Genomic DNA, 22,778 nt, shown 5'->3' with positions numbered 1-22,778 from the left:
CCAAAACTCAAAACGATCGGTTCACACACATACGCCACCGTCAACCAATTCGCATGGCTCGCGGCGCTGTTTTTTCGATGAGTTTGTTAGACCACCGCGCACCTCGCCAGGTGACATCAATTTTTGCCTTTCTTGGCGACCGTGGCTCTACTTATGCTTTCTACGTACGTTCGCTTAGGTTATCGCTGATTCTCGGCCGATTCGCGACGACGCCCCATTACTTGCGCTTTCGTTCGAGATCCAGATGGAACCCACGGACTGGGGGAGGGGGGGGGGTGACAAGAGAGGTGGTTCGGGTTGGGAAGTTCGCTGGTAGAATATTAATGTCCCCGAGCAGGTTTCGTCCCGTGGTTCGCTTGCATCATCGTGATCGCGACCGATTTTCTGCAAACCGATAAGCAAAGTGAGGTGACCGTTCGCTGGAGCAACACACAGCGGAACATAAACATAAAATAGTATATACTATTAAATTTCAGGCGAAAAGCTAAATTGGGTTAACGACACCGGTACTACTGTGACACATCACAACAGGTAACAACAAACACAGCATAAATATTATAAGAAAATATTATACCTCGCTTTCTCACTTGTGGTTGGCTTTATTCCGCGACCTCAAATTGTTGCCCGATCGCTTTCCTCCCTTTCGGTACATTAATATTCTGCACGATATCGAACGCTCCCCCTGCTGCTGCTCCACTAGGAGAGCATAGGATTGGTACAATTCTACTGTCTACTCTTCCAATGCGCACTGGGAACAATCTTCATCAGCTGACTAACTTATGGTGTTTGATGAGTATTTTCCACACTTCCCTACATGTGAGCTTCCGTTTCGCTAAAATTACCTTTAAAAAACACACACACATGGTAAATTTTGTACCTTAAGAAATCCAAACACGAGACTCGCAAGATTCGACATTGTTACTAACTACGGGTGCCCTTAAACTATGGGGACGAAACAGACGGTAACCCCGACGACCTTACCGAGATGTACACAGCACATACGCAAAAAAAACACACTCACACACACAAAAACACACTAAACAGATAGTAAGGAATTAAGGGATGAAACGGGGGGGAGACCCAAAGGACAGTTTTCTAGAAGTTAAACGGTATGGCTGGCTTGGGGTAATCGTAGCCGGTCGTTTCGTCCGGTGGCAGATATTCGGGTGCCGGCGTGGTCGGAATCTTTGGTGGCAGTGTGAGCGGGTTGGGTGGTTTCGGATAATCGTAACCGCAGGTACCGTCCGGGTTGAGCTCCCCATCGCTGCACCCCTTCGCCGTGGTTGTGGTTGGCCGTGGAGTTGTCGTGGTAGTGGTTGACGTCGTCCTGGTCGTAGTGGGTCGCGTTGTGGTCGTGGTGCGCTGCAGGTAGAGTTACATGCATTAGATGGGATGAAAACGATTCCTCGCAAGTGCTACTACTGAATTCTTACTCTCGTTGTGGTGGTCGATGGTGGCAGATACTCCTGGGGCGGTGTCGTACGGCGCGTGGTAGTGGTCCTAGTAGTGGTCGTTGTGCGTCGTGTTGTTGTCTGCCAAAAGGAAAAAGGAACCTTAGTTTTATTAAATCGAGCGACGATCATTCGATCTCACCGTGGTGGGTCTCGGGGTGGTAGTAGTTGAGACACGGTTCGGAAGCGTAAACGAATTGTCCGGTTTCGGGTAATCGTAACCGCAGCTACCGTCCGGGTTTTGCTGAGACAGTGGACATTTGGTCGTTGTCACTACGCGAGGCGTTGTGCGCGTTGTTGGCCTGGTGGTTGTGGTTGTTCGGCGTGTAGTCTACAAGGAAAGAGAGGTTTGATAAAATGGTGGTATAAACCAACGAATAAGTCTTAAATTTACATGTGATTGTTTTCATTTAAAATAAGAAAGTCAATCTCCATACGATAAGTATACCTTATGGCGATCGCTCGATCGATAGTCATAAGATTATCATAGGAGAACTCGCTTGTAGCGTAGTAGAAGTGGCGCTGGTAAGCGATAATACCCAAGTGGCAAGGACTGACAGGCAGTGAGCCACTGAAGCCTGGTTGACTTAAATTCTGTTTCACCCCACCAAATTTGAGACTGAGTTACGACGATACGCAATTTAACCCTTAAATATCCATCTGCATCAGAAAAGCATCACACAGAAATGTATATAGTGTATTGATCTAACCTCGACAGTTAACTTTAACTTAACTTTACTTTGATAATTCATTGGATTAAATTTGGCTCAGATCTTACATTTCTGAAGCTGAAAATTCTATTGATTTCTGTAAAATGAAGTTTAACATTCTTTGCATCGATGGCGCATTTGTCGTTTAGGAGCTTTATTTGAATGATTTGATCGGGTTTTCGTGTAACTATCCCGATTTTATGCAGGATAATCTACACCATATGGACGGATGCTCTGACCTCTTGGTGGAAGTTTGTGAAGAGTTTTAGACCACATCTATGGTCCACGGACCAATTATCTGTGGGACTTTGGTAGGTGGTAGATGCGACAGTGGTACCGGTTTTCACACGGCAGGACCGGGGTTCAAATCCCACCCGGATCGTTCCCCTATATTGAGGACTGACTATCTAACTATACGGTATCAGTAAGGCTTACCAGCCAGAAATGGCAGGCACGACCTAACAGGTCGTTAGACCAAGATAAGAGATAGAGAGAGAGAGTGGTAGTGGGAAGGAGCGGCCGATCGGGGCCTTATTGTTTAGGAGGGCCTCGTCAGCGAGGGAAATCCTATTGGTCTTATTCACGAACGTGTCACAATTGAAGGGGTATCAACTGCTATTCCGCTCTAGACCTCCAAAGACCTCTCCCCGCTACTGGACATGGGATGGCCTATACGGTAGCTTACCCTAATGCAATGTTTTTAGATGTACCTCCAGAAGGGAAAAGTTTTTGTGCAATCGAAAATTGCTACGGGCAACAGGGTAGAGCAAGCTTCAAACACAGTTCCTGAACTGTTTGGCCATAACTGGGAAATTTTGAACTTTTGAAATGTACACAATGTTGCTTACCGTTGTCGTTGGACGTGTGGTGGTTGTGGTACGTCGGGTCGTTGTCGTTGGCGGTAGATACTCCACTGGCGGTGTGGTTCTCCGAGTAGTCTATCGATAGTAAAAGAAAAGGCTCATTAAATTATATTCTTTCGGTAATTTCTTCCTTCTCGATACATTACCGTAGTCGTGGGCCGTGAGGTGGTCGTTGTACGGCGCGTCGTAGTGGTCGTTGTTGGCCGACGGGTAGTTGTGGTAGTAGTTGGTGGTAGATACTCCTGAGGTGGAGTTGTTCGACGAGTCTGAAACCGCAACACACAACAAACAATTAAATCTGTCCCTTAATTAAAACAAAACCGAATCAAGCGCTATACCGTAGTTGTTCGTGGTGTAGTTGTAGAGACACGGTTCGGAAGGGTGAACGATTGATCCGGCTTCGGGTAATCGTAACCGCAGCTACCGTCCGGATTCTGTGCCGACAGTGGACACTTGGTCGTCACTACTGGCGGGGGTCGTGTTGTCGTTCTGCGAGTGGTAGTAGTCGTTAGCCTGGTAGTGGTTGTAGGCCTAGTGGTGGTGGTCGTACGACGCGTTGTCTAAAATAGGAAAATCAATTAGTAAACAAGGAACAATTGTTTTTCTTTCAAAGTCTTATTACCGTAGTAGTTGGGCGAGTGGTCGTTGTCGTTGGACGACGCGTGGTAGTGGTCGGTGGCAGATACTCCTGCGGCGGAGTCGTCCTGCGAGTAGTCGTTGTGGTACGGCGTGTTGTCTGAGAAACAGAATAATAAGCAGGGGAATGAAATAAATCGATCCACGATGAGATCTCCCTGAGAAAGATCATGCTTTACCGTAGTTGGCCGTCTTGTGGTGGTGGTGGTGGTAGTGGACACACGGTTCGGAAGGGTAAAGGACTGATCCGGCTTCGGGTAATCATATCCACAGCTTCCGTCCGGATTCTGTGCCGACGGTGGACACTTCGTAGTGGTTACGATACGCGGTGTCGTCCTGGTCGTGGGCCTTGTGGTAGTTGTCGTTCTTCTTGTGGTCTGTGGAGCAACAAACAAGGCGTTTAACCGACCATAGCTCGTAAGCAGTTACTAGCGCTAAGCAATCCGCTTCTCACCGTCGTTGTTGGACGAGTAGTAGTGGTTGTGCGCCGCGTGGTGGTAGTCGTTGGCCTGGTTGTTGTGGTCGTGCGACGAGTAGTGGAGCTCGGTGGCAGATATTCCTGGGCCGGAGTTGTTCTACGTGTGGTCGTTGTAGTGCGACGAGTGGTCTGAAGGACAAAAAACAAATCACATTAAGTTTTCCTGTTCTAAAGCTCCGTACCATGCTACAACGTACAGTGGTTGGTCTTGGAGTTGTCGTCGATACACGATTAGGCAGCGTGAAGGATTGATCCGGCTTCGGGTAATCATACCCACAGCTTCCGTCCGGATTCTGCGCCGATGGAGGACACTTTGTGGTCGTTACGATACGCGGTGTCGTTCTGGTTGTTGGGCGCGTGGTAGTTGTCGTCCTTCTTGTGGTCTGCCAAATCAACCGAAATAACAATTAACTTCAAAGAACTCTTCCAACCTTCCATTTGGACATCCTGTCCCTTACCGTAGTAGTCGGTCGGGTGGTGGTGGTTGTGCGGCGTGTGGTAGTGGTTGGTGGCCGTGTGGTAGTTCGACGTGTGGTCGTCGTCGGTGGCAGATACTCTACAGCGGGTGTAGTCCTTCTGGTGGTAGTCGTCGTACGACGAGTGGTCTACAATTTAAATGCAAACATGATTTAAAAACTACTACAAGAAAACTTCTCACACTCTCTTACAGTGGTTGTTGGCCGGCGGGTTGTTGTCGTAGATACTCTGTTGGGCAGTGTAAAGGATTGATCCGGCTTCGGATAGTCGTATCCACAGCTTCCGTCAGGATTTTGAGCCGAAACAGGACACTTGGTCGTCGTTACAACGGGCCTCGTGGTGGTTCGCCGTGTTGTTGTGGTTGTTGGGCGTGTGGTGGTTGTTGTGCGACGAGTTGTCTGATTAGAGGCGGATAAACGACATAAGATTAGTAAAGTACAATCATTTCCATTTCCTATAACAACTTACCGTCGTTGTAGGACGCGTGGTCGTCCGGCGGGTCGTTGTCGTTGGCGGTAGATATTCCTGGCGCGGTGTTGTTCGCCGGGTTGTGGTCGTTGTGGACACACGATTTGGCAGTGTAAAGGACTGGTCCGGTTTCGGGTAGTCGTAGCCACAGCTTCCATCAGGATTCTGTGCCGAAACAGGACACTTGGTAGTGGTTACGATCCTCGGTGTCGTTGTTCGACGGGTTGTGGTCGTTGGACGGGTGGTGGTGGTGGTAGTGCGACGTGTTGTCTGCAAGAGTATGGAATGGAAAAATTAGAATTTAATTTCCCTCAAATTAACCAGCATCTCTCACCGTTGTTGTGGGCCGAGTCGTCGTTCGTCTCGTCGTCGTTCGTCTCGTCGTCGTCGTAGGTGGAAGATACTCCTGAGGTTGCGTTGTCCGGCGTGTTGTAGTCGTACGACGCGTGGTCTATGATAAATGAAATGCATAAAATTAATCAAAACGACACTCAAAACAATTAAAGCGATCCTCACCGTTGTCGGTCGAGGCGTGGTTGTTGAGACTCGATTGGGCAGCGTGAAGGATTGATCCGGCTTGGGATAATCGTAACCACAGCTTCCGTCCGGATTTTGGGCCGACGGAGGACACTTTGTGGTGGTGGTCACAATCCGCTGCGTTGTTCTAGTGGTTGGTCGTGTGGTGGCAGTGGTCGTACGGCGCGTAGTCTTCGGTGGGATAGAACAGGTGTAATTATTGATTCACTGTGATTCGAATTCAAAAACAGAACATTTCAAACTCACCGTTGTCGTTGGCCTTGTGGTCGTTGTCGTCCGACGAGTTGTTGTCTAAAAAGCAATGTAAATCACAAATAAAAAGGCATCATTAGATAATCGTAAAATATTTCAGACGACGTTTAAAGACAGACTCTCGAATTCGATTAGTTCTTATTACACCACAATCTGAGGCGTCCTATGCCCAAGAACCCTTTTTTAGCGATGCTCTTTGTCTCTTCCCACCCAAAACAAACGTTAATTTATTCCCTTATTAAATATTCAAACCCGCCCCAGTACCACCATCTGTGTGGAGCCGACGCCAAAATCACTGACCATCCCTACGCCAAGGACACGCCAAGCTGTTCCGCGTCGAATGGCGTTGGAATTCGGGTTTCGTCGAACAATGTTAAAAGCAAACATTAACTTGCTTCTGCATCTTTTTACCGTTCGAACGGTGTGTGTGTGTGTAAGTGTAAAATTGTGTACAAACCGAGTAAACGCGGCCGTTTGTCGTGAGTAAACACCTTTACATGAACCATATTTGAAATGCCTACCGTTGGTCTTTGCGTGGTGGTTGAAACACGATTCGGCAGGGTGAAGGACTGATCGGGCTTCGGATAGTCGTATCCGCAGCTTCCATCAGGGTTCTGGGCCGACGGTGGACACTTGGTAGTGGTTACGACCCGCGGCGTTGTGGTGGTACGTCTCGTTGTGGTAGTCGTTGGACGCGTGGTTGTGGTCGTTCGTCTTGTCGTCTGAAAGGAATTGAAAGTGTTTACCCCTAAATTTACTGTGGAAGAGTGCCTTAAAGTCCTACCGTTGTTGGAGGTCGGCGAGTGGTGGTCGTGGTGGACACACGGTTCGGTAGGGTGAATGATTGATCCGGTTTCGGATAATCGTAACCGCAGCTACCGTCAGGATTCTGAGCCGACAGAGGACACTTGCTCGTCGTTGTTACGACACGCGGTGTAGTCGTTCTTCGGGTTGTCGTCGTCGGTCTGGTGGTAGTTGTCGTACGACGGGTGGTCTAGGGAAAAGGTTACACACAGAGACATTGTAGTAGTGCTCCATAAGAAAAGGGAAATAATTGCCCCTCAAACGGCCGCAATTACCGTAGTCGTGGGCCGGGTAGTTGTAGTCGTCCGACGGGTAGTGCTCGGCGGGAGATATTCCTGAACCGGAGTAGTTCGGCGAGTAGTCTGCAGAAAGGGCACGAGATATAGTTGTACAGTTGATGGGATGCCATTGCGGACAAACTCACCGTCGTTGTTGGACGTGTTGTGGTTGTAGTTCTTCGCGTGGTGGTTGTCGTTGGGCGCGTAGTAGTTGTGGTTCTGCGCGTTGTCGTCGTCGTAGGGCGTGTTGTCGTTGTTGTCCTGCGTGTCGTCTACAACAAGAAGGGATACGATCAGCAACAATACAATTAGGGGGCCTTAATTGTCGCTACTTACCGTCGTTGTTGGTGGCAGATACTCGTTGGGCAGCGTGAAGGATTGATCCGGCTTCGGGTAATCGTAGCCACAGCTTCCGTCCGGATTTTGATCCGATACCGCACACTTGCGCGGTGTCGTTGGCTCCTCGAACGGTACCTTTGGTTTGTCGTAATGGTATCCATCGTCCTGCAGGATGTTGTTGTTCGAGTAGCCACCACGCAGGAGGGTGGAAATGTCCGCCCTTGCCGTTCCGACGGCTAGCAGCACACCAAGCAATATGGTAGTGCTCTTCTGAAGGAAATAGAACAAGTGAGAAAAGAATTGAGGTTAGCGTGGTAAATTAATGACCAAGAGAAGAAGCTAAAACCCATAACACCTCTCAGCTGATCGCTCGGTAGCCAAGCCAAGCAGCCACTGCAAAGTCAAGGGTTAACTCGACCCGGCCGGTGATTAATCGAGCCAAGCGAACGCGATCCGCCAAGTCATTCCGATATGGGACGAGCCCTCCTAGCTACCTAGCGCCGCGACTCAGGGATGCTAACTCATCGCGCGTAGGAAGGTTATGTGGTTATAGGCCACGCTCGATGTCATAGCAGGCCCAAGAGCCATTTGTAACGCACCGCTGACAGGTTCACATCACACCGATAAGGAAGATATGGACATGATGCGTTTCACTTTAACGCCGTTAACGATCGTTGTGTATGGAGCTTACGTGTGGACGCATGGAAGTAGTAGTTTTGCAGAGACCCACCGAAAGGCCAAGCGTCAAGGTCTGTCAAGGTCCAGCGGCAAGGTTCTACCGTGCGCGGAGGTGCGTCACTATTTGTCTAATTTACGATCACCCAGCATCCAGCAGCTTCTGTCGCGGGTTTCGGTGAGGTCGAAGAGCATCCACGCCATCGTATTTGCACTTATTTGGACTGGTGGAATTATCGTCGAAATGGAATCTCCCCCCGTTAAACGACTCACCGAGTACTTAGCGGGTTCAACTACGGTGCCAGTATGTCCCGTCGGTTAGCTTCCACGCTTCGCCGCACGGAATGAAATTAATTTGCTCAAGGTCTACATCACAAATACCTCCCAGACTCGCGCCGGACGAGATGCGGAGACATCGCTTGATCGATCCTTCGCGTGGTGTCGTACTTTCGATTTCCACCTCTATTCGCGGACCGTCCGAGCTCGTTTCAAGGAATGATCGATTGTGTAATGGTCCGGTACGATCGTGTACTTATTTGCAAATCTGGAGAGAATATCCCACACGTCGGCGCGCGAGTCTGCGTGATCTTTATCTTTACTTTGTACACCGAGAGCTAGTAAGTGTTTGCGTTGCGCTGTTTAGAACTTTGCGATCGACAGGACTCGGTTTTGAACGGGCTGAAGACTGTTCTCTTTCCAGTTTGCCGATCCAATCCCAATATCCAATATCGATTGTTGGAATATTCCAACTTATCTTAAAAACATGCCATTGATCAGAACATGTTGCACTCATTAAAGATGACCTCCAATGTGCTGGCTTGTTAGAACGAAAATTCCACTTCTAAGTACATATGTGAATGTGTGCGATTATCATTTAATTGTTATTAATTTTGATTGATAATCTTCTTCGAAGAGATGAGTCCCCCACGATCACCTTGAAGGGATGCGCCACGCTGACCTACATACGGGGCGATACAAAGTAAAGCGCGAATACCGCGGGGAGCAACACGTGTTGCAGTCCAATCCAATGATAATGATAATGACGGCATTAATCAAATCAACGGTGTACGCGATCGCGACAGATCGTTGGCGCAAAATAAATAAAAAAAAATCAGAAGGAAAATTCTTGCTGCTTGAACGCTTTATCAAAGTGGTTGGACTCATCAGCACTCTGAAGGCTTGTGCAGGTGTGCAGAAAAGCATTCGCATATCATCGATCGTGCCTTTATCTTGCCGTCGCGTATGTCACTCTCCAACTCTCGGACAGGTTCCTCACCGAGCTCGATTTTATTTATTCAATCACTTATAGTTTCACGGCACAGCTGGCAGTTACACGATGGTAACGGAAAAGGTTACTTTATTCCAGTAGCTCATCACCACCGCTTCTGACACAAGCAACTGACGATCCTCTGCCATTGCTGTACGGCTTGCAGATCGCACACGCTCGTCACAGCATACAACACCGAGAACATTAACATCGCTCGACCACAACAATAACTAATTACTTTCGATTATCGACCACTTATGAATAGCAAACAGTAAGGGTGCCCGCGGCTACTCAGCAGCAGCAGCAGCAGCCGATGTACGAGGGTCACAGGTGTATTACTGTGCGGCCAAACACACGCAAATGTCGCGCACACGGCATCCGACGTCTGACAGGCGAACGGGATCAGCCCGACGTAGGTGTCATCAAGTACACGTACGTGTGCATGATTGTCCAAAAGCTGTTGTCGCGGTGCGACCCTGGTTCGCATAGGTGTTGTTCTTGCCGAAAGCTATGCAAATAATGGCCCACTTCTGGAACGGTTCTATGAGTATGTTTTGCCGGTGGTTCGGAGTGGTTGTGGCAATGTTTGCCTTCCATCCATTTCCTTCCCCTACTGCCATCTCCGAGCCCGCTCCGAGCTGCTGCTCAGTTGGGCGAGCAACCCTCGCCATGGGATTGTGGAGTTCCGAAATAATCCTGAGGCTGGATTTAAAAAATATCATCTGCATGCAGCAGCTGTGAAGTTTTAGTTAGAACTGTTGATTCAGTCCTACTCGAACCGAATTTCATTCCGAGAATTAAGAATAAACCCCTTCAAATAAGTGATTTTTTTGTCTGCAAGCTTAATTCAACTGTTTCTAAACTAAAATCATGGCCTAATAAAACTTATTTCCCTCTCCTCTAACCTCTTTTGCTATGCAATTAGCTCTCGAAAGCCAGCAGAAAAAACCAGCAGAAAGGGTGTCAAAAAACCGAAAGACTTCAACGCTGCCTAAAGCGACGAACCCAACGCGCGCTGTGATGTAGCACAACACGATTGCCAATTTTTTTGTTTTTGCCATTTTTTTCTCACAAGGTGACAACCCATTAAGAGGATATCGCTGGGTGGATGTGATTAACTCATCTAACAGCTGGCACCACTAGCAGGACACTTTCTGTACTGCTTTACACTGCGGGATGGGAGAGCTAATGACGATCATTCTAGATTGCATCTATATGGACACTAAAGGAAGCAACGAATTGGACACTAAGAGTTGATTCTGTGTATGTCACCGTCCGCTGTTTAGATCTAACCTCGAACTCGATAATTCCCCTGTTGCACTGTTGCTACAATTGTACAGCCTCTATATGAAACAATTACCCGATCGGTCGATGGTAATCGCACAGGACATAACCTCCTACTCCATCTTTTAAGTCAGTCCCTCTACCAGCCAGACCCTCCCGACGATTCGATCGCGAAGGTCACACATCCTGCGAGTGGATAATCGGTTAAACTCCACACCACACACCACAAAACGGCAGGCTGAATCAAAAACCAGTTGAAATAACGATCATCGTCGTGCGGTGCCACGCAGCCTTCAATAAAGATGAGGCTCGTTACGCAACCGACCAGCACAGCATCGAACACAGTCGAACGGACGCATTTCATTTATAACTGGTTCGACGCGCAGATCGCGACCCTCGAAGGGCACTGTCGCTGCCGCAGCTCACCCACTGCTCTTCGGTACGATGAGATGAAGATGAAGACGAGCTGTTTGCCTTCCCCGAAAGGTGGTATAATAAATCGATTTCTGATAAAATGGCCACCACAAAATTGATTGCTTGCTGGTGCAGACGAAGAAAACACGAACGGCACACTTTAAACTTCTTCTACAAAATATGATTGGATTAATGCTCGTTCTTTGCCTGAGAAGATGGCACCCATTAGCTTAACGTTGGGTGGGATATCTTAATTTAATAAAATAATCTTTACCATTTTCATAATGACGCTTGTGCGTGCTTCTCACTCACCTCACAAGCGTGATCATGCGAGATAAAAAGACATTAACCTAATGATCCTGCTGCGCTTAGGACGATCGCAAAGAAACGCCACGACAAAACCATAATCCGACAGAAACTACTGCTTGATTGAAGTGCGCCGATTTTACCGATGACAAAAGCATGCCAAGAGGAGGGTTGATAAAACTGTCCTTCGATCGATTGAGATGCCCATTGCCCGGCCCGTCGGAAGACGGATGGCAGAAGCTTTCCACCGCTCGTCCAGGGGGTTCGTAAAGCGTCTTAGAAGGCGACGTGTGGTGTTGTGCGTTTCTGTTTACCCCGCTTCGGGACCGTGCTCGATCGACGAACGGATCGGAATTAACACGCGTTCGAGTTCGAGCAATACAACGGGTGAAGAACGAACCAGATCCGGTGGTCGGGCGAAGCGATGATACCGGTTCAAGGTCGCCTCGGATGGAAGATGCTAATGGAATTGTCAAGTAAGCGAGCGAGCGAACCAGCACGTGTGCTGCTATCGGACGGGCCCGAGGGCTTCCCTTTCCCTTTCGAGCGATCGATCGATCGATATTGAACGGGGGTTTTTTGAAGTGAAGGTGAAAATATGAAATCAATTGCGTTAGGGAAAGTTTTTCGAGAATCTCTGTCTGATTCTTCCACTGATCCGAAATTCGTAGGAAGTATTACACAGAAAGCTGAAGTTAAACTATTAAAATAATATTAAAATTTAACTTAGTTATGGAACAGTCACAATTGATCAACACCGATTGATCAACAAGAAATTGATCAAGGTTACGAAGAGGGTTGACAGGAAAGTGTCAATTGTGCTCCTGCAACGCTCAACTAAATTTACCAAAGCGCGTGGATCTAATCTCATCTCGAAGGTTGGTGGGTCGGTTGGCCGAAGCCTATGATCAAGGTCGCGAGCAGGTTAAGCTAGCTTAACTCTTCATATTCATTTGGTTCAATCGTATCACTTAATTAAATGATGTAATATATATTATTAAACACAGTTAACTAAGCTATGTGTTGGCTGATAATTTAAATGGTTAAAAACTGCTTCCAACCGATTTTGCTCCAGTTTGGGGTAACTTCTCCACTCAAAACATCTGCCCGGACGGACGAAACTTGGACTGTAGCTTAAATTTATAGTCCAGATACTCATATACACCTCTGAGACTTTGATTAGACCATTCCTGCACTGGTTGATGATCTTTTACAAGCTGCTGTGCTGATTTTTTTTACGGCAATAAAGAACCGTTCCTTTGAAATGCTTGATTTTCTAACATTGATATCGACATTGGTCACGCCACACAAAATTGCAGCCCTAATCTCTGAATTTCATATAAGTTTTATGAAATTTTCTGTTTCAACAGGATAACTCCAAAAAATGCACAATATAACGCACCCTGATACGTCCGATGATCTAATACGATCACAAGTCCTGGACTGTCCTGATAGAGGACGCCAATATACGTTCCATCGCGTCATTGTGGTAGACTAAACCGCCCCCTAATAATTCCAACAACCAATTAACCAATTATCCAATCAACGAAAAGTACTCTAATAATATTTATGCAAAAATTTAAAAAAATAATAAAGTAGTGAAGTTAAATCGTCTTGCGGTTGCAGTTTTAAGGGTAAGTGAAGATCACTTGCACCGGACCAACCAACAACACCCATACAACTGGTTTGGTACAACTCATAAACAATTCTTCAGCAACCTTATTTTGGATCGAAACTCGAAACTTTGGATATGTTATTGTAAAATTGAGAATGTTCGATCTCGTGAGGTTTAAGTAATGCTGGAAGATAATCATAAACATGTATTAAGCTATTATTTCCATTTTAATTTTTAAAATAATCAAATTTTGCTAATCGTAACTACACTTCAAGTTTGATCCTCCATGCCCAATCGTAATCCAAAAAATCTCTATCAATGAAAAAATCCTTATCCAAAATATCAATGAACCCTATACGATGACAATAGCCATGAGTTATCCTTAAACGATCGAATCCAATACTATTACACTAGTATAAGCTAGACAAATTTAACGGACACAAAATAAGACAGAACTGTTTTCTAAAATAAATACTACCAGGCCGTTTCTTATGAATAAAAAAAATCATAATCCAATTACACAACAACACAGGAACTAAATTGATTTTGTCAACCATTTACCAAATACAAACAAATATGTATTTGAAACAGTCGCCCTAAATAACCTAAATCTGCACTATAATAAGCCTCATAGAGTAATCACTCCGCTAAGCACAACAATTAAAACTAATTACGCCTAACCAAGCGATACCATCTCCTCACATTGTTCCTCATCCTAGTTAAATCATGACCGGGCTTCCTTTGCACCGTGCTCTACCTCAACATCATCGAGCAGAAACAAATCGCACCTTTTGCAAGACGCGGTCATTGGTCAAATTACGTCAACTTGAAGCCCCTGATGTGCGTACGCAACATATCTCCACAGCCACACACTCACACACATACTTGTGCAGCTGGCCGACAAATTGCTGAGACGATTTGCTATCTTAATTGAATTATCTTTAAAAAAATAGGAAAAAGGGAGGTGAAGGCAATGTGTCACCCTTGTTGTGTCTGCGCAAGAGTCACACGACACGACCACCAGCATCCAGCAGCCGGAACATGGGGAAGTTTTTCGGTGGTTTGATGACGGGGTCTTTGGCGACAGATTGCGCAGAACGGAGGCAAACCAAGGCACGCTTAATCTTTGTCACCTTTTGACATGATAGTTGGGCACTGGCTCCACCAAATAAGCGGAGGAATGGTTTGCACAATCAACATCCACGGAATCCAACTGGTATGCAAAGCTGGGCGAACTCGTCTAGTGGGCTAGTAGGTTAGGAGGAAAACTGCAGCCACACCAGTGGTGTGACACCACGCTGGATCGCTGAAGAAGCGAGCAAAGTCTCAAATGCCCGGGCCGCCATAGGTCGGCATTTGAATGTAATCGCGTGGGAAACATTGTCACCATCGGTGACGACCTGAGCAAAAGAGATACGAGCGGAACAGTGTCACGGTCCAGCCCTGCAGCAGGTCTCGCATATTTGTATCCCCAAAACGATGAAGTTGGTTTGTACATTTGAGAGGAGAATTTTTTAAAAATTGCATTCTTCCCATCTTTCTCTCTCACACACAGCTCTTCGAAGTCATGATCAGTCGATCATGTTTATTGGAAAGAAACGATACTCGACACCTCGATAGTCCCAAACTGTGTGACAAATGTGACAATTCGTTTTCGATGATCATTTGGGCAAGACTTCCAGAAAAAAATGGCAAACAGAATGATCGTTGCAAAGGAGCAACGACACGCACGCGGATGAAAAACAGGACCCCGCGACAAAGAGCGCTATCTAATCTAACTGTTTCTTCACTTTTCGCCTGACGGAAAGACGGCAATATTAATAGCTGTCGTATGTTTGTTGATGTTTCTAACATAATAAAACGGCCAACAGCAAAAACAAGCTATAAAGAAAACCCTTTCCTCACCACAAAGTTCGACGACCCGATGATCGCTCGCAGAACAGCATACGCGTATCTGACGTCAACTGTGTGCCATGAAGAACCTTAACGTTTTTACGCGAACTTTTGCATCCAGATTCGGCCATATGTTGGGTGTGGTGGAAGAAGAAGGATAAAACGCACATGAACCGCTCTTACACAATTATTTGACAAACGTATTGCTGGCTGTTATCCCAACCCAAAGGAAACGGGGCGAAAGAGTAAAGTAAGTTAACGATCGTTCCTTGTGGCCAGGGGTGTGTTCATGTTCTTAGCTTAATTTTTTTTGCTGTGCGAGAGCAATCTGCTGCTAGGATAATAGGATTAGTACGCCGACAAACGATTTTAGAAGTGATCGTGCCAGTAGAATAAAGAGAAGAATAAAAAAGCGAAAGAAAGGGGCTCTGGTTTACATGGCATTAGTCACAAAAAATATTTCTCTTTCAGAAGGTAATGAGACTAATCGGAATGAAATGCGTTCAATTGGAACGAAATATTAGTTAGAAAACGCTTAAACGCTGTCTTCCTACTGATCGATTCTTGCTAAAGAAATTATGAGTGCAAGATGATGAATTTTCAGGTTCGTTGTCTTTACCTTCATTTAAATTCTTTTGATGAAGCAATCACAGTATGTACATTATTTGCTATAATATATAATAATATTTAAAGGTACGAACGGAGAAAATGTCTCTAATGGATATTTATGAGCAGCTTGCAACACGAAGCGAGGCAGAGCGATCACAGCCGAAGTCATAAGCTTTGCAGATGAAATGATTCAGTGAGTTCAATAGGATAAATGATTGGACTCTTTGAATATAGATTGAACATAGAGGATAAAATTTAAAGCTTTGATTTTTGTTAAAAGTAAATTCACTTGCTCAAATTATAATTGAATTCCTGTCAATTTGTAGTTAATCAATTAGATAAGATTTTAATTATTTTATAAAATTTTGTATACAGTTAAACACACAAATTAGGAGCGTCGTCAGGTTGTCGTCACGTGTTTTCGGGACGGGGGGCAGCCTTTGTGGTATTGGCGCTTCGGGAATTTGATGACACCGTCCTCTGCGTTGAACTCTCTCGATGAAGCTACGAATCTCCTAACCGTTTGTTCCGGATTGCGTGCTGATGTCGCCACTGACGACCATCCCGCCAGCAGAATGTCTGGGATCGAGGACCACAACAGCTTAGAGTTGAGCCATCGTCGTAGTAGACATACACACTCACTCCGCCGGCACCATGGCCGCCAATAGCGACCTCGGGTCTCTCGAGTACTGTTTTGACACCAGCTAAGGCCAAAAATGTGACCTGGCGCACGTTGGAGTTATTGAGCGGATCAAACGAGGAACAACAAACACATAGCACACTATATTAAGTTGGACAGTCAATAGTGCGTACTACTACGGGATAGGAAGTGGGAAGGAATCAGATGGTGATTCCCATCTCTTTGGCTAAGCCGAACAGGATCCGCTCGTATTCGTAGTCATTCTGACCCAGGATGTCGCGTATTGGCACCGCGGGAGATCTTCCTGATGCCCGAACGGCTGATAGTAACCCGATGGGTTTTTTTAACAGTGCCCCAAATATGTTTTGCTGCATCCCGAGGAGCTTTCACGGTTTTCGAAATATTTTTATATTCGAACAGATTTGTACACAGTTTTGTGATGGTTTCACACATTCCCACAGTTTTGTAATGGTTTTCAGATACTATTTTCAGTTATAAAATCGGCCTAGCCAGCCCTGCATACAGGAAGACGGTCATGATGGGATTTGAACTCCGATCCTGCCGTGTGGTACCGATATCGCCTCGGCCATCAGACCGCCTCGAATTAGTTAAAAGCGCAGGAATTTTCTGCCAAATGATTGAAATATTAATAGTGATTTGAAAAATATGCGGGACTGATCAGAGGCCCCATCATGTCTCTGGAAGTCAGAAATGGCAGGCCAGATAGCTTCTAAATTGTAAATCCAAGACGGGAAGAAGAAGTAACAATCTCATAGGTCGGGTCAGCCATATGTTTGGCTTGCTAGACTTAATGAAACCAAGTAGTTTGTTTGGTCAGTGTTCATAACGGAAGGATGGGTTTTGACTGCCCTGTAATCCTCTTCTTGTCAAATTTCTAGAATATAATATAGATTCTAGAATATAGACAGTAGTTACTCAGAGGTATGCATGAGTTACACTTGAGCAAACAAGATGCAGCATTTCAGCCAAACCCGCATCATCGCTAGTGCATGCGACTAATATGCCAAGCCAAGCCGATTACTTCAGACTGATTGCATCGAAATAAGGGGTGGCAAACTGTTTCACTACAACGCCAGATTGCAATGCATATTGTTGTTTTCTTGTGCGGTAGATAATGAAGAATGACTCATTTCCATCTAGTCTAATTGGTGTATTGTTGACTGAGAGGGTATTACTTCCGATGATAGTTTGAAAACGTTCAATTTGTTCCTATTATCAGGGTAGGTTAGGTGAGCACCAGTCAGATCTACATCATCATTTTTCTTATCAAAAATTTGTCATACTTATATCTAAAATGATGTTTCTTAAAAATTTAAATAAACAACTTCAACAATGTCATAAACACTTATACCACCCAATCCTTAACTAATCATTCCCCCGGCAGAACACTTATCAATCAACCAGTCCTTCCAATCGTTAAATCGCCTCCAAAAAAAAATGTTGTCACGGTAAAAAGCTTGCAACACCTAACCCTACCGTGTCGAATGACGCACTGTTTAGCGTGTGTTCAGCGCCTCGTGAGCGTCGTGATTGACAAAATCCAATTCCACCCAGCCGTAAGCATCCGAAACTGCTCATAAACAACACTCCACCAGCATGACCTTACCACTCTCAACGATGCGTCCTGCGGCCACAGGCCGGTTCAGGCGATCCAGTTTCAAAAGGCAAAGTGCGTCCCAAAAACCTGTCCAGCGTAGGGAGATGTCACACTGACCTGTCGGCGCATCTTCCCTAACCAAACCCTTCGCACGTTCACGGTCCTCCCCTTGACGGTTTATTAGCATCAGCGCGCTCTGGTCATGCATCGCTTCCAGTCCTCAGGCTCAATTATGTAACGAATCTGCACTGATTCCAGCTCGAGAGGTGCTTTTGAGGTCGAGAAATGGGCTGCCGGAATCGGGGCGACACACTTGCTGCAATCTGGGGTTCGGGTTTGTTTGTGTGTGTGGAGTCATCGGGAAATGCAACACGACACCGTCCCATGGTCTACCACAGTGGATGAAGCCTCCCGAAACAAAAACCCCCCCTCCCATTGGACATCTCCAGTCGGTTACTGGGGCACATAAAAGCCGGAGCCCGCGCTGCACTGATAACACTGGCCGGTCATGCCGGGCAAGACTGACGGCAGGTTGTAGTGGGGGAGAACAAACATTAACATAACCAAATATCAATCATCCATATTTATGAGACAACATATACCACCGCTCGCGTTGTCCGAAATCTTCGTCTTCAGCACACTTTGTCGCCTACTCTACGATCAAACCCGCCCGGGCCCGCGTGTAGCGTAAGAATAGGTGGACAACTGTCGTATTGCTCAAGATTTTCTTGCGACCTGTCGCAAAGGATCCTAGTGCGCGATCGTCACCAAGCAGCCCACAACCGCCAACGTTTGTCATCTGCAGGCCGAAATGATAATGAAGTTTCCATGTTTCGGGGTCCGCGAAAGACGCGATCATATTTCGCATTCCACCGCTTTCCACCATGATTGTGTGCATCGTGCAACATTACCTTCGCTCCGCTGCTTGCAGTTTCCCTCCCGGTTTGTCATCAAACTTTTCGACGTTTGCGGATCACAGGGCAGTTTGGCGCCCCGGGCTGGACTCGGTTGATCAAACAATGAGCTCGTTATGTAGTTTTACCGCGCTGGGACATCCACCGTACCGAACCGTTTGTTTAAATCAGCTCGGGATTGTTTTGGGGCGAGAGGGAAGGAAGTTGAACATAGAAAAGGGGGGGGAGGGGTTTGAAGGAAAAATTAAACAAATCTTCCTGTGCCGTTCAAGCGATCGCTCGAGATCACTTGTTTGGCTAAAGAAATGCAATCGCTCGCTATGAGCGTGTATGGCTTTTGGGGTGAGCGAAAGCTGCAGTTGGATAATAAGGAAATGTGATAGAACAAACAATCGCAAGTTGATCCCATTTTGCCACCACTTGGAATTTAGTCAAATAGTATGGGAAAGTTATCATACCGGATATTTAAAAAAAGCTATTTAACTTTTATCGTAAAAAAAATAAAGATGGGGATTCACAGTATTTTGGGGTCGATACAGCAAGTTATCCAATTCAAGGAAAGCTCTCCAATGGATGGTGGAATATTGCAAATCCATAGTGGAATTTTACAACCATATTAAGGAAGCTTGCATACAGTTTGGGGTAGATTTCCATCATGCTTCTGGAACTTTACTATAAGCTGTGAATTTTCTGCCAAGTTACCACGTCCTATCAGTTCACATTCGGCTGAATTTAAGCCGCAAAATTAGTCGTAAATGTTATTTAAATTATCACTTCCTTAGCATGAGTCCATAGTCGCATTGGAAGGGTCTCCTAGATGGCTGTCTGCATGATCCAATTTCCAAAATGGACCTGATATATTCCACTGTTAACCATCCCTCTGAGTGATTCAAATGATCCATTATACGGTCTGAAACCTTGTATAGTTCTTACGTATCGATCCGTACATTGTGTTAACTTGGAGACACTTGTTTTGTTACCTGAGAAGCACTGTTTGTAGATGTTTCTTTTCTACAGAACTAATTTTAATTATTCAGGAAAGCTCGTAATAAATTCAGTTTTAAATCCACCATTAACCCTTATCAATAAACCTATATTGGATGAGCAGATGGCGGCACTACACCGTGAGCAGCATCGAGGACTTCTACGCGAGGACATGTCGGGAGTCGGTAAGCAACCTTTATCCCTTTGCAATAGGCAGTCCAATCAATAGATGGCGCTGTATTAAACCACTTCATAGCTAGCATTTTACAAACATCAATATTGAAGCATCGAATTAGCAAGCTGATATAGATTGTCTCATTGGCACCTGTCACTGGGCGGTCTTGAAAAGCTCTAAGAAGTGCCTGTGATTGGCTTGTCTAGCGTGCTAAAAATGTCAGGCTTTAAACGATAACGAAGGCAATCTTCATAACAAAATTTAAAAAAAGTTAATGTTAACAATGTTCACCTCCAAGCAATAGATAATATTCGAAAAAAATATCAGAGAATGGCAACTTAAGCTGTTCTTAGATACCTTAGCCACCAGGATAATGAAAACCAAACCAAAATTTAATAGGCATCTTGAACTAAGGCTTTCCTAAATTTAAAATTAAAAAATGTTTGATATACTATTATATTGGGGCGGTCCGGTAGCCGAAGCTATCAAGGCACTGGTCTTCACACCGCAGGACCGGGGATGCAAATCCCATCTAGATCGCTTCCTCGTAGGGGGTTACAAGTAAAATCAAGTCATAGAAAGCCAGCAAACGTTAGCAGTAACATACATTTAAACAGGGAAAACTTTAAGCTTCCAAAATTTTTCTAAAACCTATTCGAAAACTAGCAAATTAATTAGAAAACAATTTTCAAAAATTTGGTCGATTTTAAGGTTTAATTGGAAGCTTCTAAAAATCACACCCAGTACTAAAAACTAAATATTTAGTAGCAATTGCATCAACGTCATTATGGGACATCAACAGCTTTTTTCCCCGCACCTAGATCGATCTGCTCTAATGAGTATTTCTTCACGAAGAAGACCTGATCTACGCGCATTATTAACCGTAACTTGACTAATCACTAATTAGCGTCCGTCCGAAGGTTCCTCCCTAGAATCCCCTCGCGTGGGCAGTCGTGCTGTCGTCCAGCGTAGTAAGCGGTAAGCCATCATCAGCTACAATGTCACAACTTTCCCTCCTGTGAACCGGTGAATCACCCTCAAGGATATATGAATCGGTTCGAAATTTATGCATTCTTCAGCAACACATCCTTCTCCAGCAAGGTGGATTTTAGTATAAAATTAGAAGCTAGAAAAAACCCCACCGAGAACTGAATCATCTCGGTGATGTCCTACTGCGTGCGTTGATAGCACCTGGTGGCTCATCGTTCTAGCAAAATAATTGGAATGGTAAGCTGGTCAATTTTTTGTTTGTTCTTTCTTTCTGGACGGTACGAAATGGCCCCACGATCGAATAGAATCGTTTTCTCTTGCGCACAATCTGTACTAATCGACCGCACCGACGGCTAGCAGCAAAACCCCATTTGCATAAGCAACACATTCACCGTAAATCATGACAATTTATCCATCATTTTTATCTCTATACGTGCTGCAGGAGACGCCTCTAGCTGCCAGCGCTGGAGCAGCGACACCCGCGTGGCCACACTGCAGCAATAATGACGGTTTTGTTCTATGGCAATCGGCAAGTGTCGCACACGGTACGCCAACACGACTGGACTTCAGACCAGGTGGGTCTGGAGCGGCGCGTGTATAATGGAGTGGAAGTCGTCACGAAATATCAACATTCTTCCCTTCGAAACGGATGACAGATCTTCAAGAATCTGCGCACAGCCACACACACACACACACAAGCACCACCATACAAACAGGCACGCACGCACGCATTCCACACAGAGTCGGTGTCCCACTCGTACATCGTGTCTAGCATCCGGATGCGATCGGTGCGAACGGACTTGGTTCGCCGAGGCGCCTTTAAGACGATCCTCGCGATCGCGGATCCGGACCGTGTCCTGCGTTTATGTCACAGGATTGACGCACTGCAGATTACCACCCTAGAGTTCCATCGAACCAGAACCACATGCTCTTCCACAAGGCACTTTCGTAAGGGGATCACGTCGATGGACGTGCTCGAAATACAGGGGCGTGCGAGTTAAGTTTCAGCCTACCATTTCATAAGACATCCACCATCCTCGTCAATCACACAACTCACCATTTTCGAGCACACGGGGATGAACTGTTTGATCCTTGCGCAGCAATTAATCCATACAATTGATGTCACTTAACACTACACGAATGGCACTGTGTTTTGTTGCACTGTTAGTTACAATTCTTTCACCAACGTTTCCGCAGGGCAGTGTTTCATAAATTCACTTCTGGTTTGTTGTTCATTTGCACCATTTGTGCACCACCAGCGCACCACGAGCGCGCCACGAGATGTCCCACGCGTGCAGCGAACACCGGTCACACCAGAACACACGATCCAAAACGCGCCAAAATCCACAGCGGACTGAAATGCGCTGCGAATTTCAAAGGCTTATTTATACACCGTCAGCCCCATCGCAACGGTGGCCTGTGACGGCGGGAGATGCTGGCGACGATCATGATGATGGTGATGATGATGAGCTGCTCTCACTATGGTGAGCAGATGAGTCGAGTCGAAAAGCGTGGTCGCTAAGAGCGCGCGCGTGTGCTGCTGTGTCGCGCGACATTCTGTGTAGCCCGGTGCTTGTGACAAAAAACAAAGCGGCAGGAAGCTTTAGGGGTTGGTTTCATTAACGTTTTTTTCATTTAAAATATAGAAAGATCGACTAAAACATATTTTCTATACCGTATAAGCGTTTTGCAAGAGTGTTGAGACTTGGAAGAGTTTTAATTTGTAATTCAAAAATAAAAAAAATGGAACAACATTCAGTAAGCACCGTGAACAAGCAATCGACAGCAACGATCGAATGAAATCTCACTGCGTAAGGTGCGACAATCATCAACAATGTGAAGCTTCACAATCTTATCATAAATTCTCACTACGGAATTCACTGACAAACATGGACTTATGAGGAATCCATTCCTTCCATTTATTTATCACTGTACAGTGCTTAACAAAGCTACACAAACACCTATCATTTTGGATTTTAAAAAACTAGATAATATATCTGAAATTGCTATTTTAGTAAGTTTTAACGAACATTTTAAAATAAAAATTATACTTTTAAAAACACTTGAACTCTTTTTTGCTCATTTTTGTCATAAAATTCCT

General features: G+C 45.6%; 1 protein-coding gene across 2 annotated transcripts; it reads right to left on the bottom strand.

The window, feature by feature from the left end:
• Positions 1–562: 562 nt before the first annotated feature.
• On the bottom strand, positions 563–22,028 carry LOC118509636 (mucin-2-like). Of its 2 annotated transcripts, none has more exons than XM_036050541.1 (22): positions 21,735–22,028; positions 7,291–7,563; positions 7,101–7,226; positions 6,952–7,038; positions 6,657–6,866; positions 6,394–6,594; positions 5,867–5,911; positions 5,600–5,791; positions 5,418–5,534; positions 5,084–5,353; positions 4,807–5,013; positions 4,597–4,743; positions 4,336–4,521; positions 4,115–4,267; positions 3,840–4,037; positions 3,647–3,760; positions 3,363–3,584; positions 3,171–3,290; positions 3,010–3,099; positions 1,594–1,782; positions 1,434–1,532; positions 563–1,362 (listed from the first exon to the last, which is right to left on the bottom strand). In XM_036050541.1, the coding sequence occupies exons 1-22, from the start codon at positions 21,735–21,737 to the stop codon at positions 1,096–1,098; spliced, it is 3,516 nt and encodes a 1,171-aa protein (XP_035906434.1). In that variant the 5' UTR covers positions 21,738–22,028; the 3' UTR covers positions 563–1,095. The 2 variants fall into 2 exon arrangements, with proteins under 2 accessions (XP_035906434.1, XP_035906435.1); XM_036050542.1 differs by having other exon boundaries at positions 7,291–7,560.
• Between the last annotated feature and the right edge of the window lie 750 nt (positions 22,029–22,778).

The sequence above is a fragment of the Anopheles stephensi genome, chromosome 3 (genome assembly GCF_013141755.1).
Source record: "Anopheles stephensi strain Indian chromosome 3, UCI_ANSTEP_V1.0, whole genome shotgun sequence".
Classification (NCBI taxonomy): Eukaryota; Metazoa; Arthropoda; class Insecta; order Diptera; family Culicidae; genus Anopheles; species Anopheles stephensi.
Note: the sequence above shows the minus strand (reverse complement) of the source record. Positions and strands in the feature narration are given on the sequence as shown.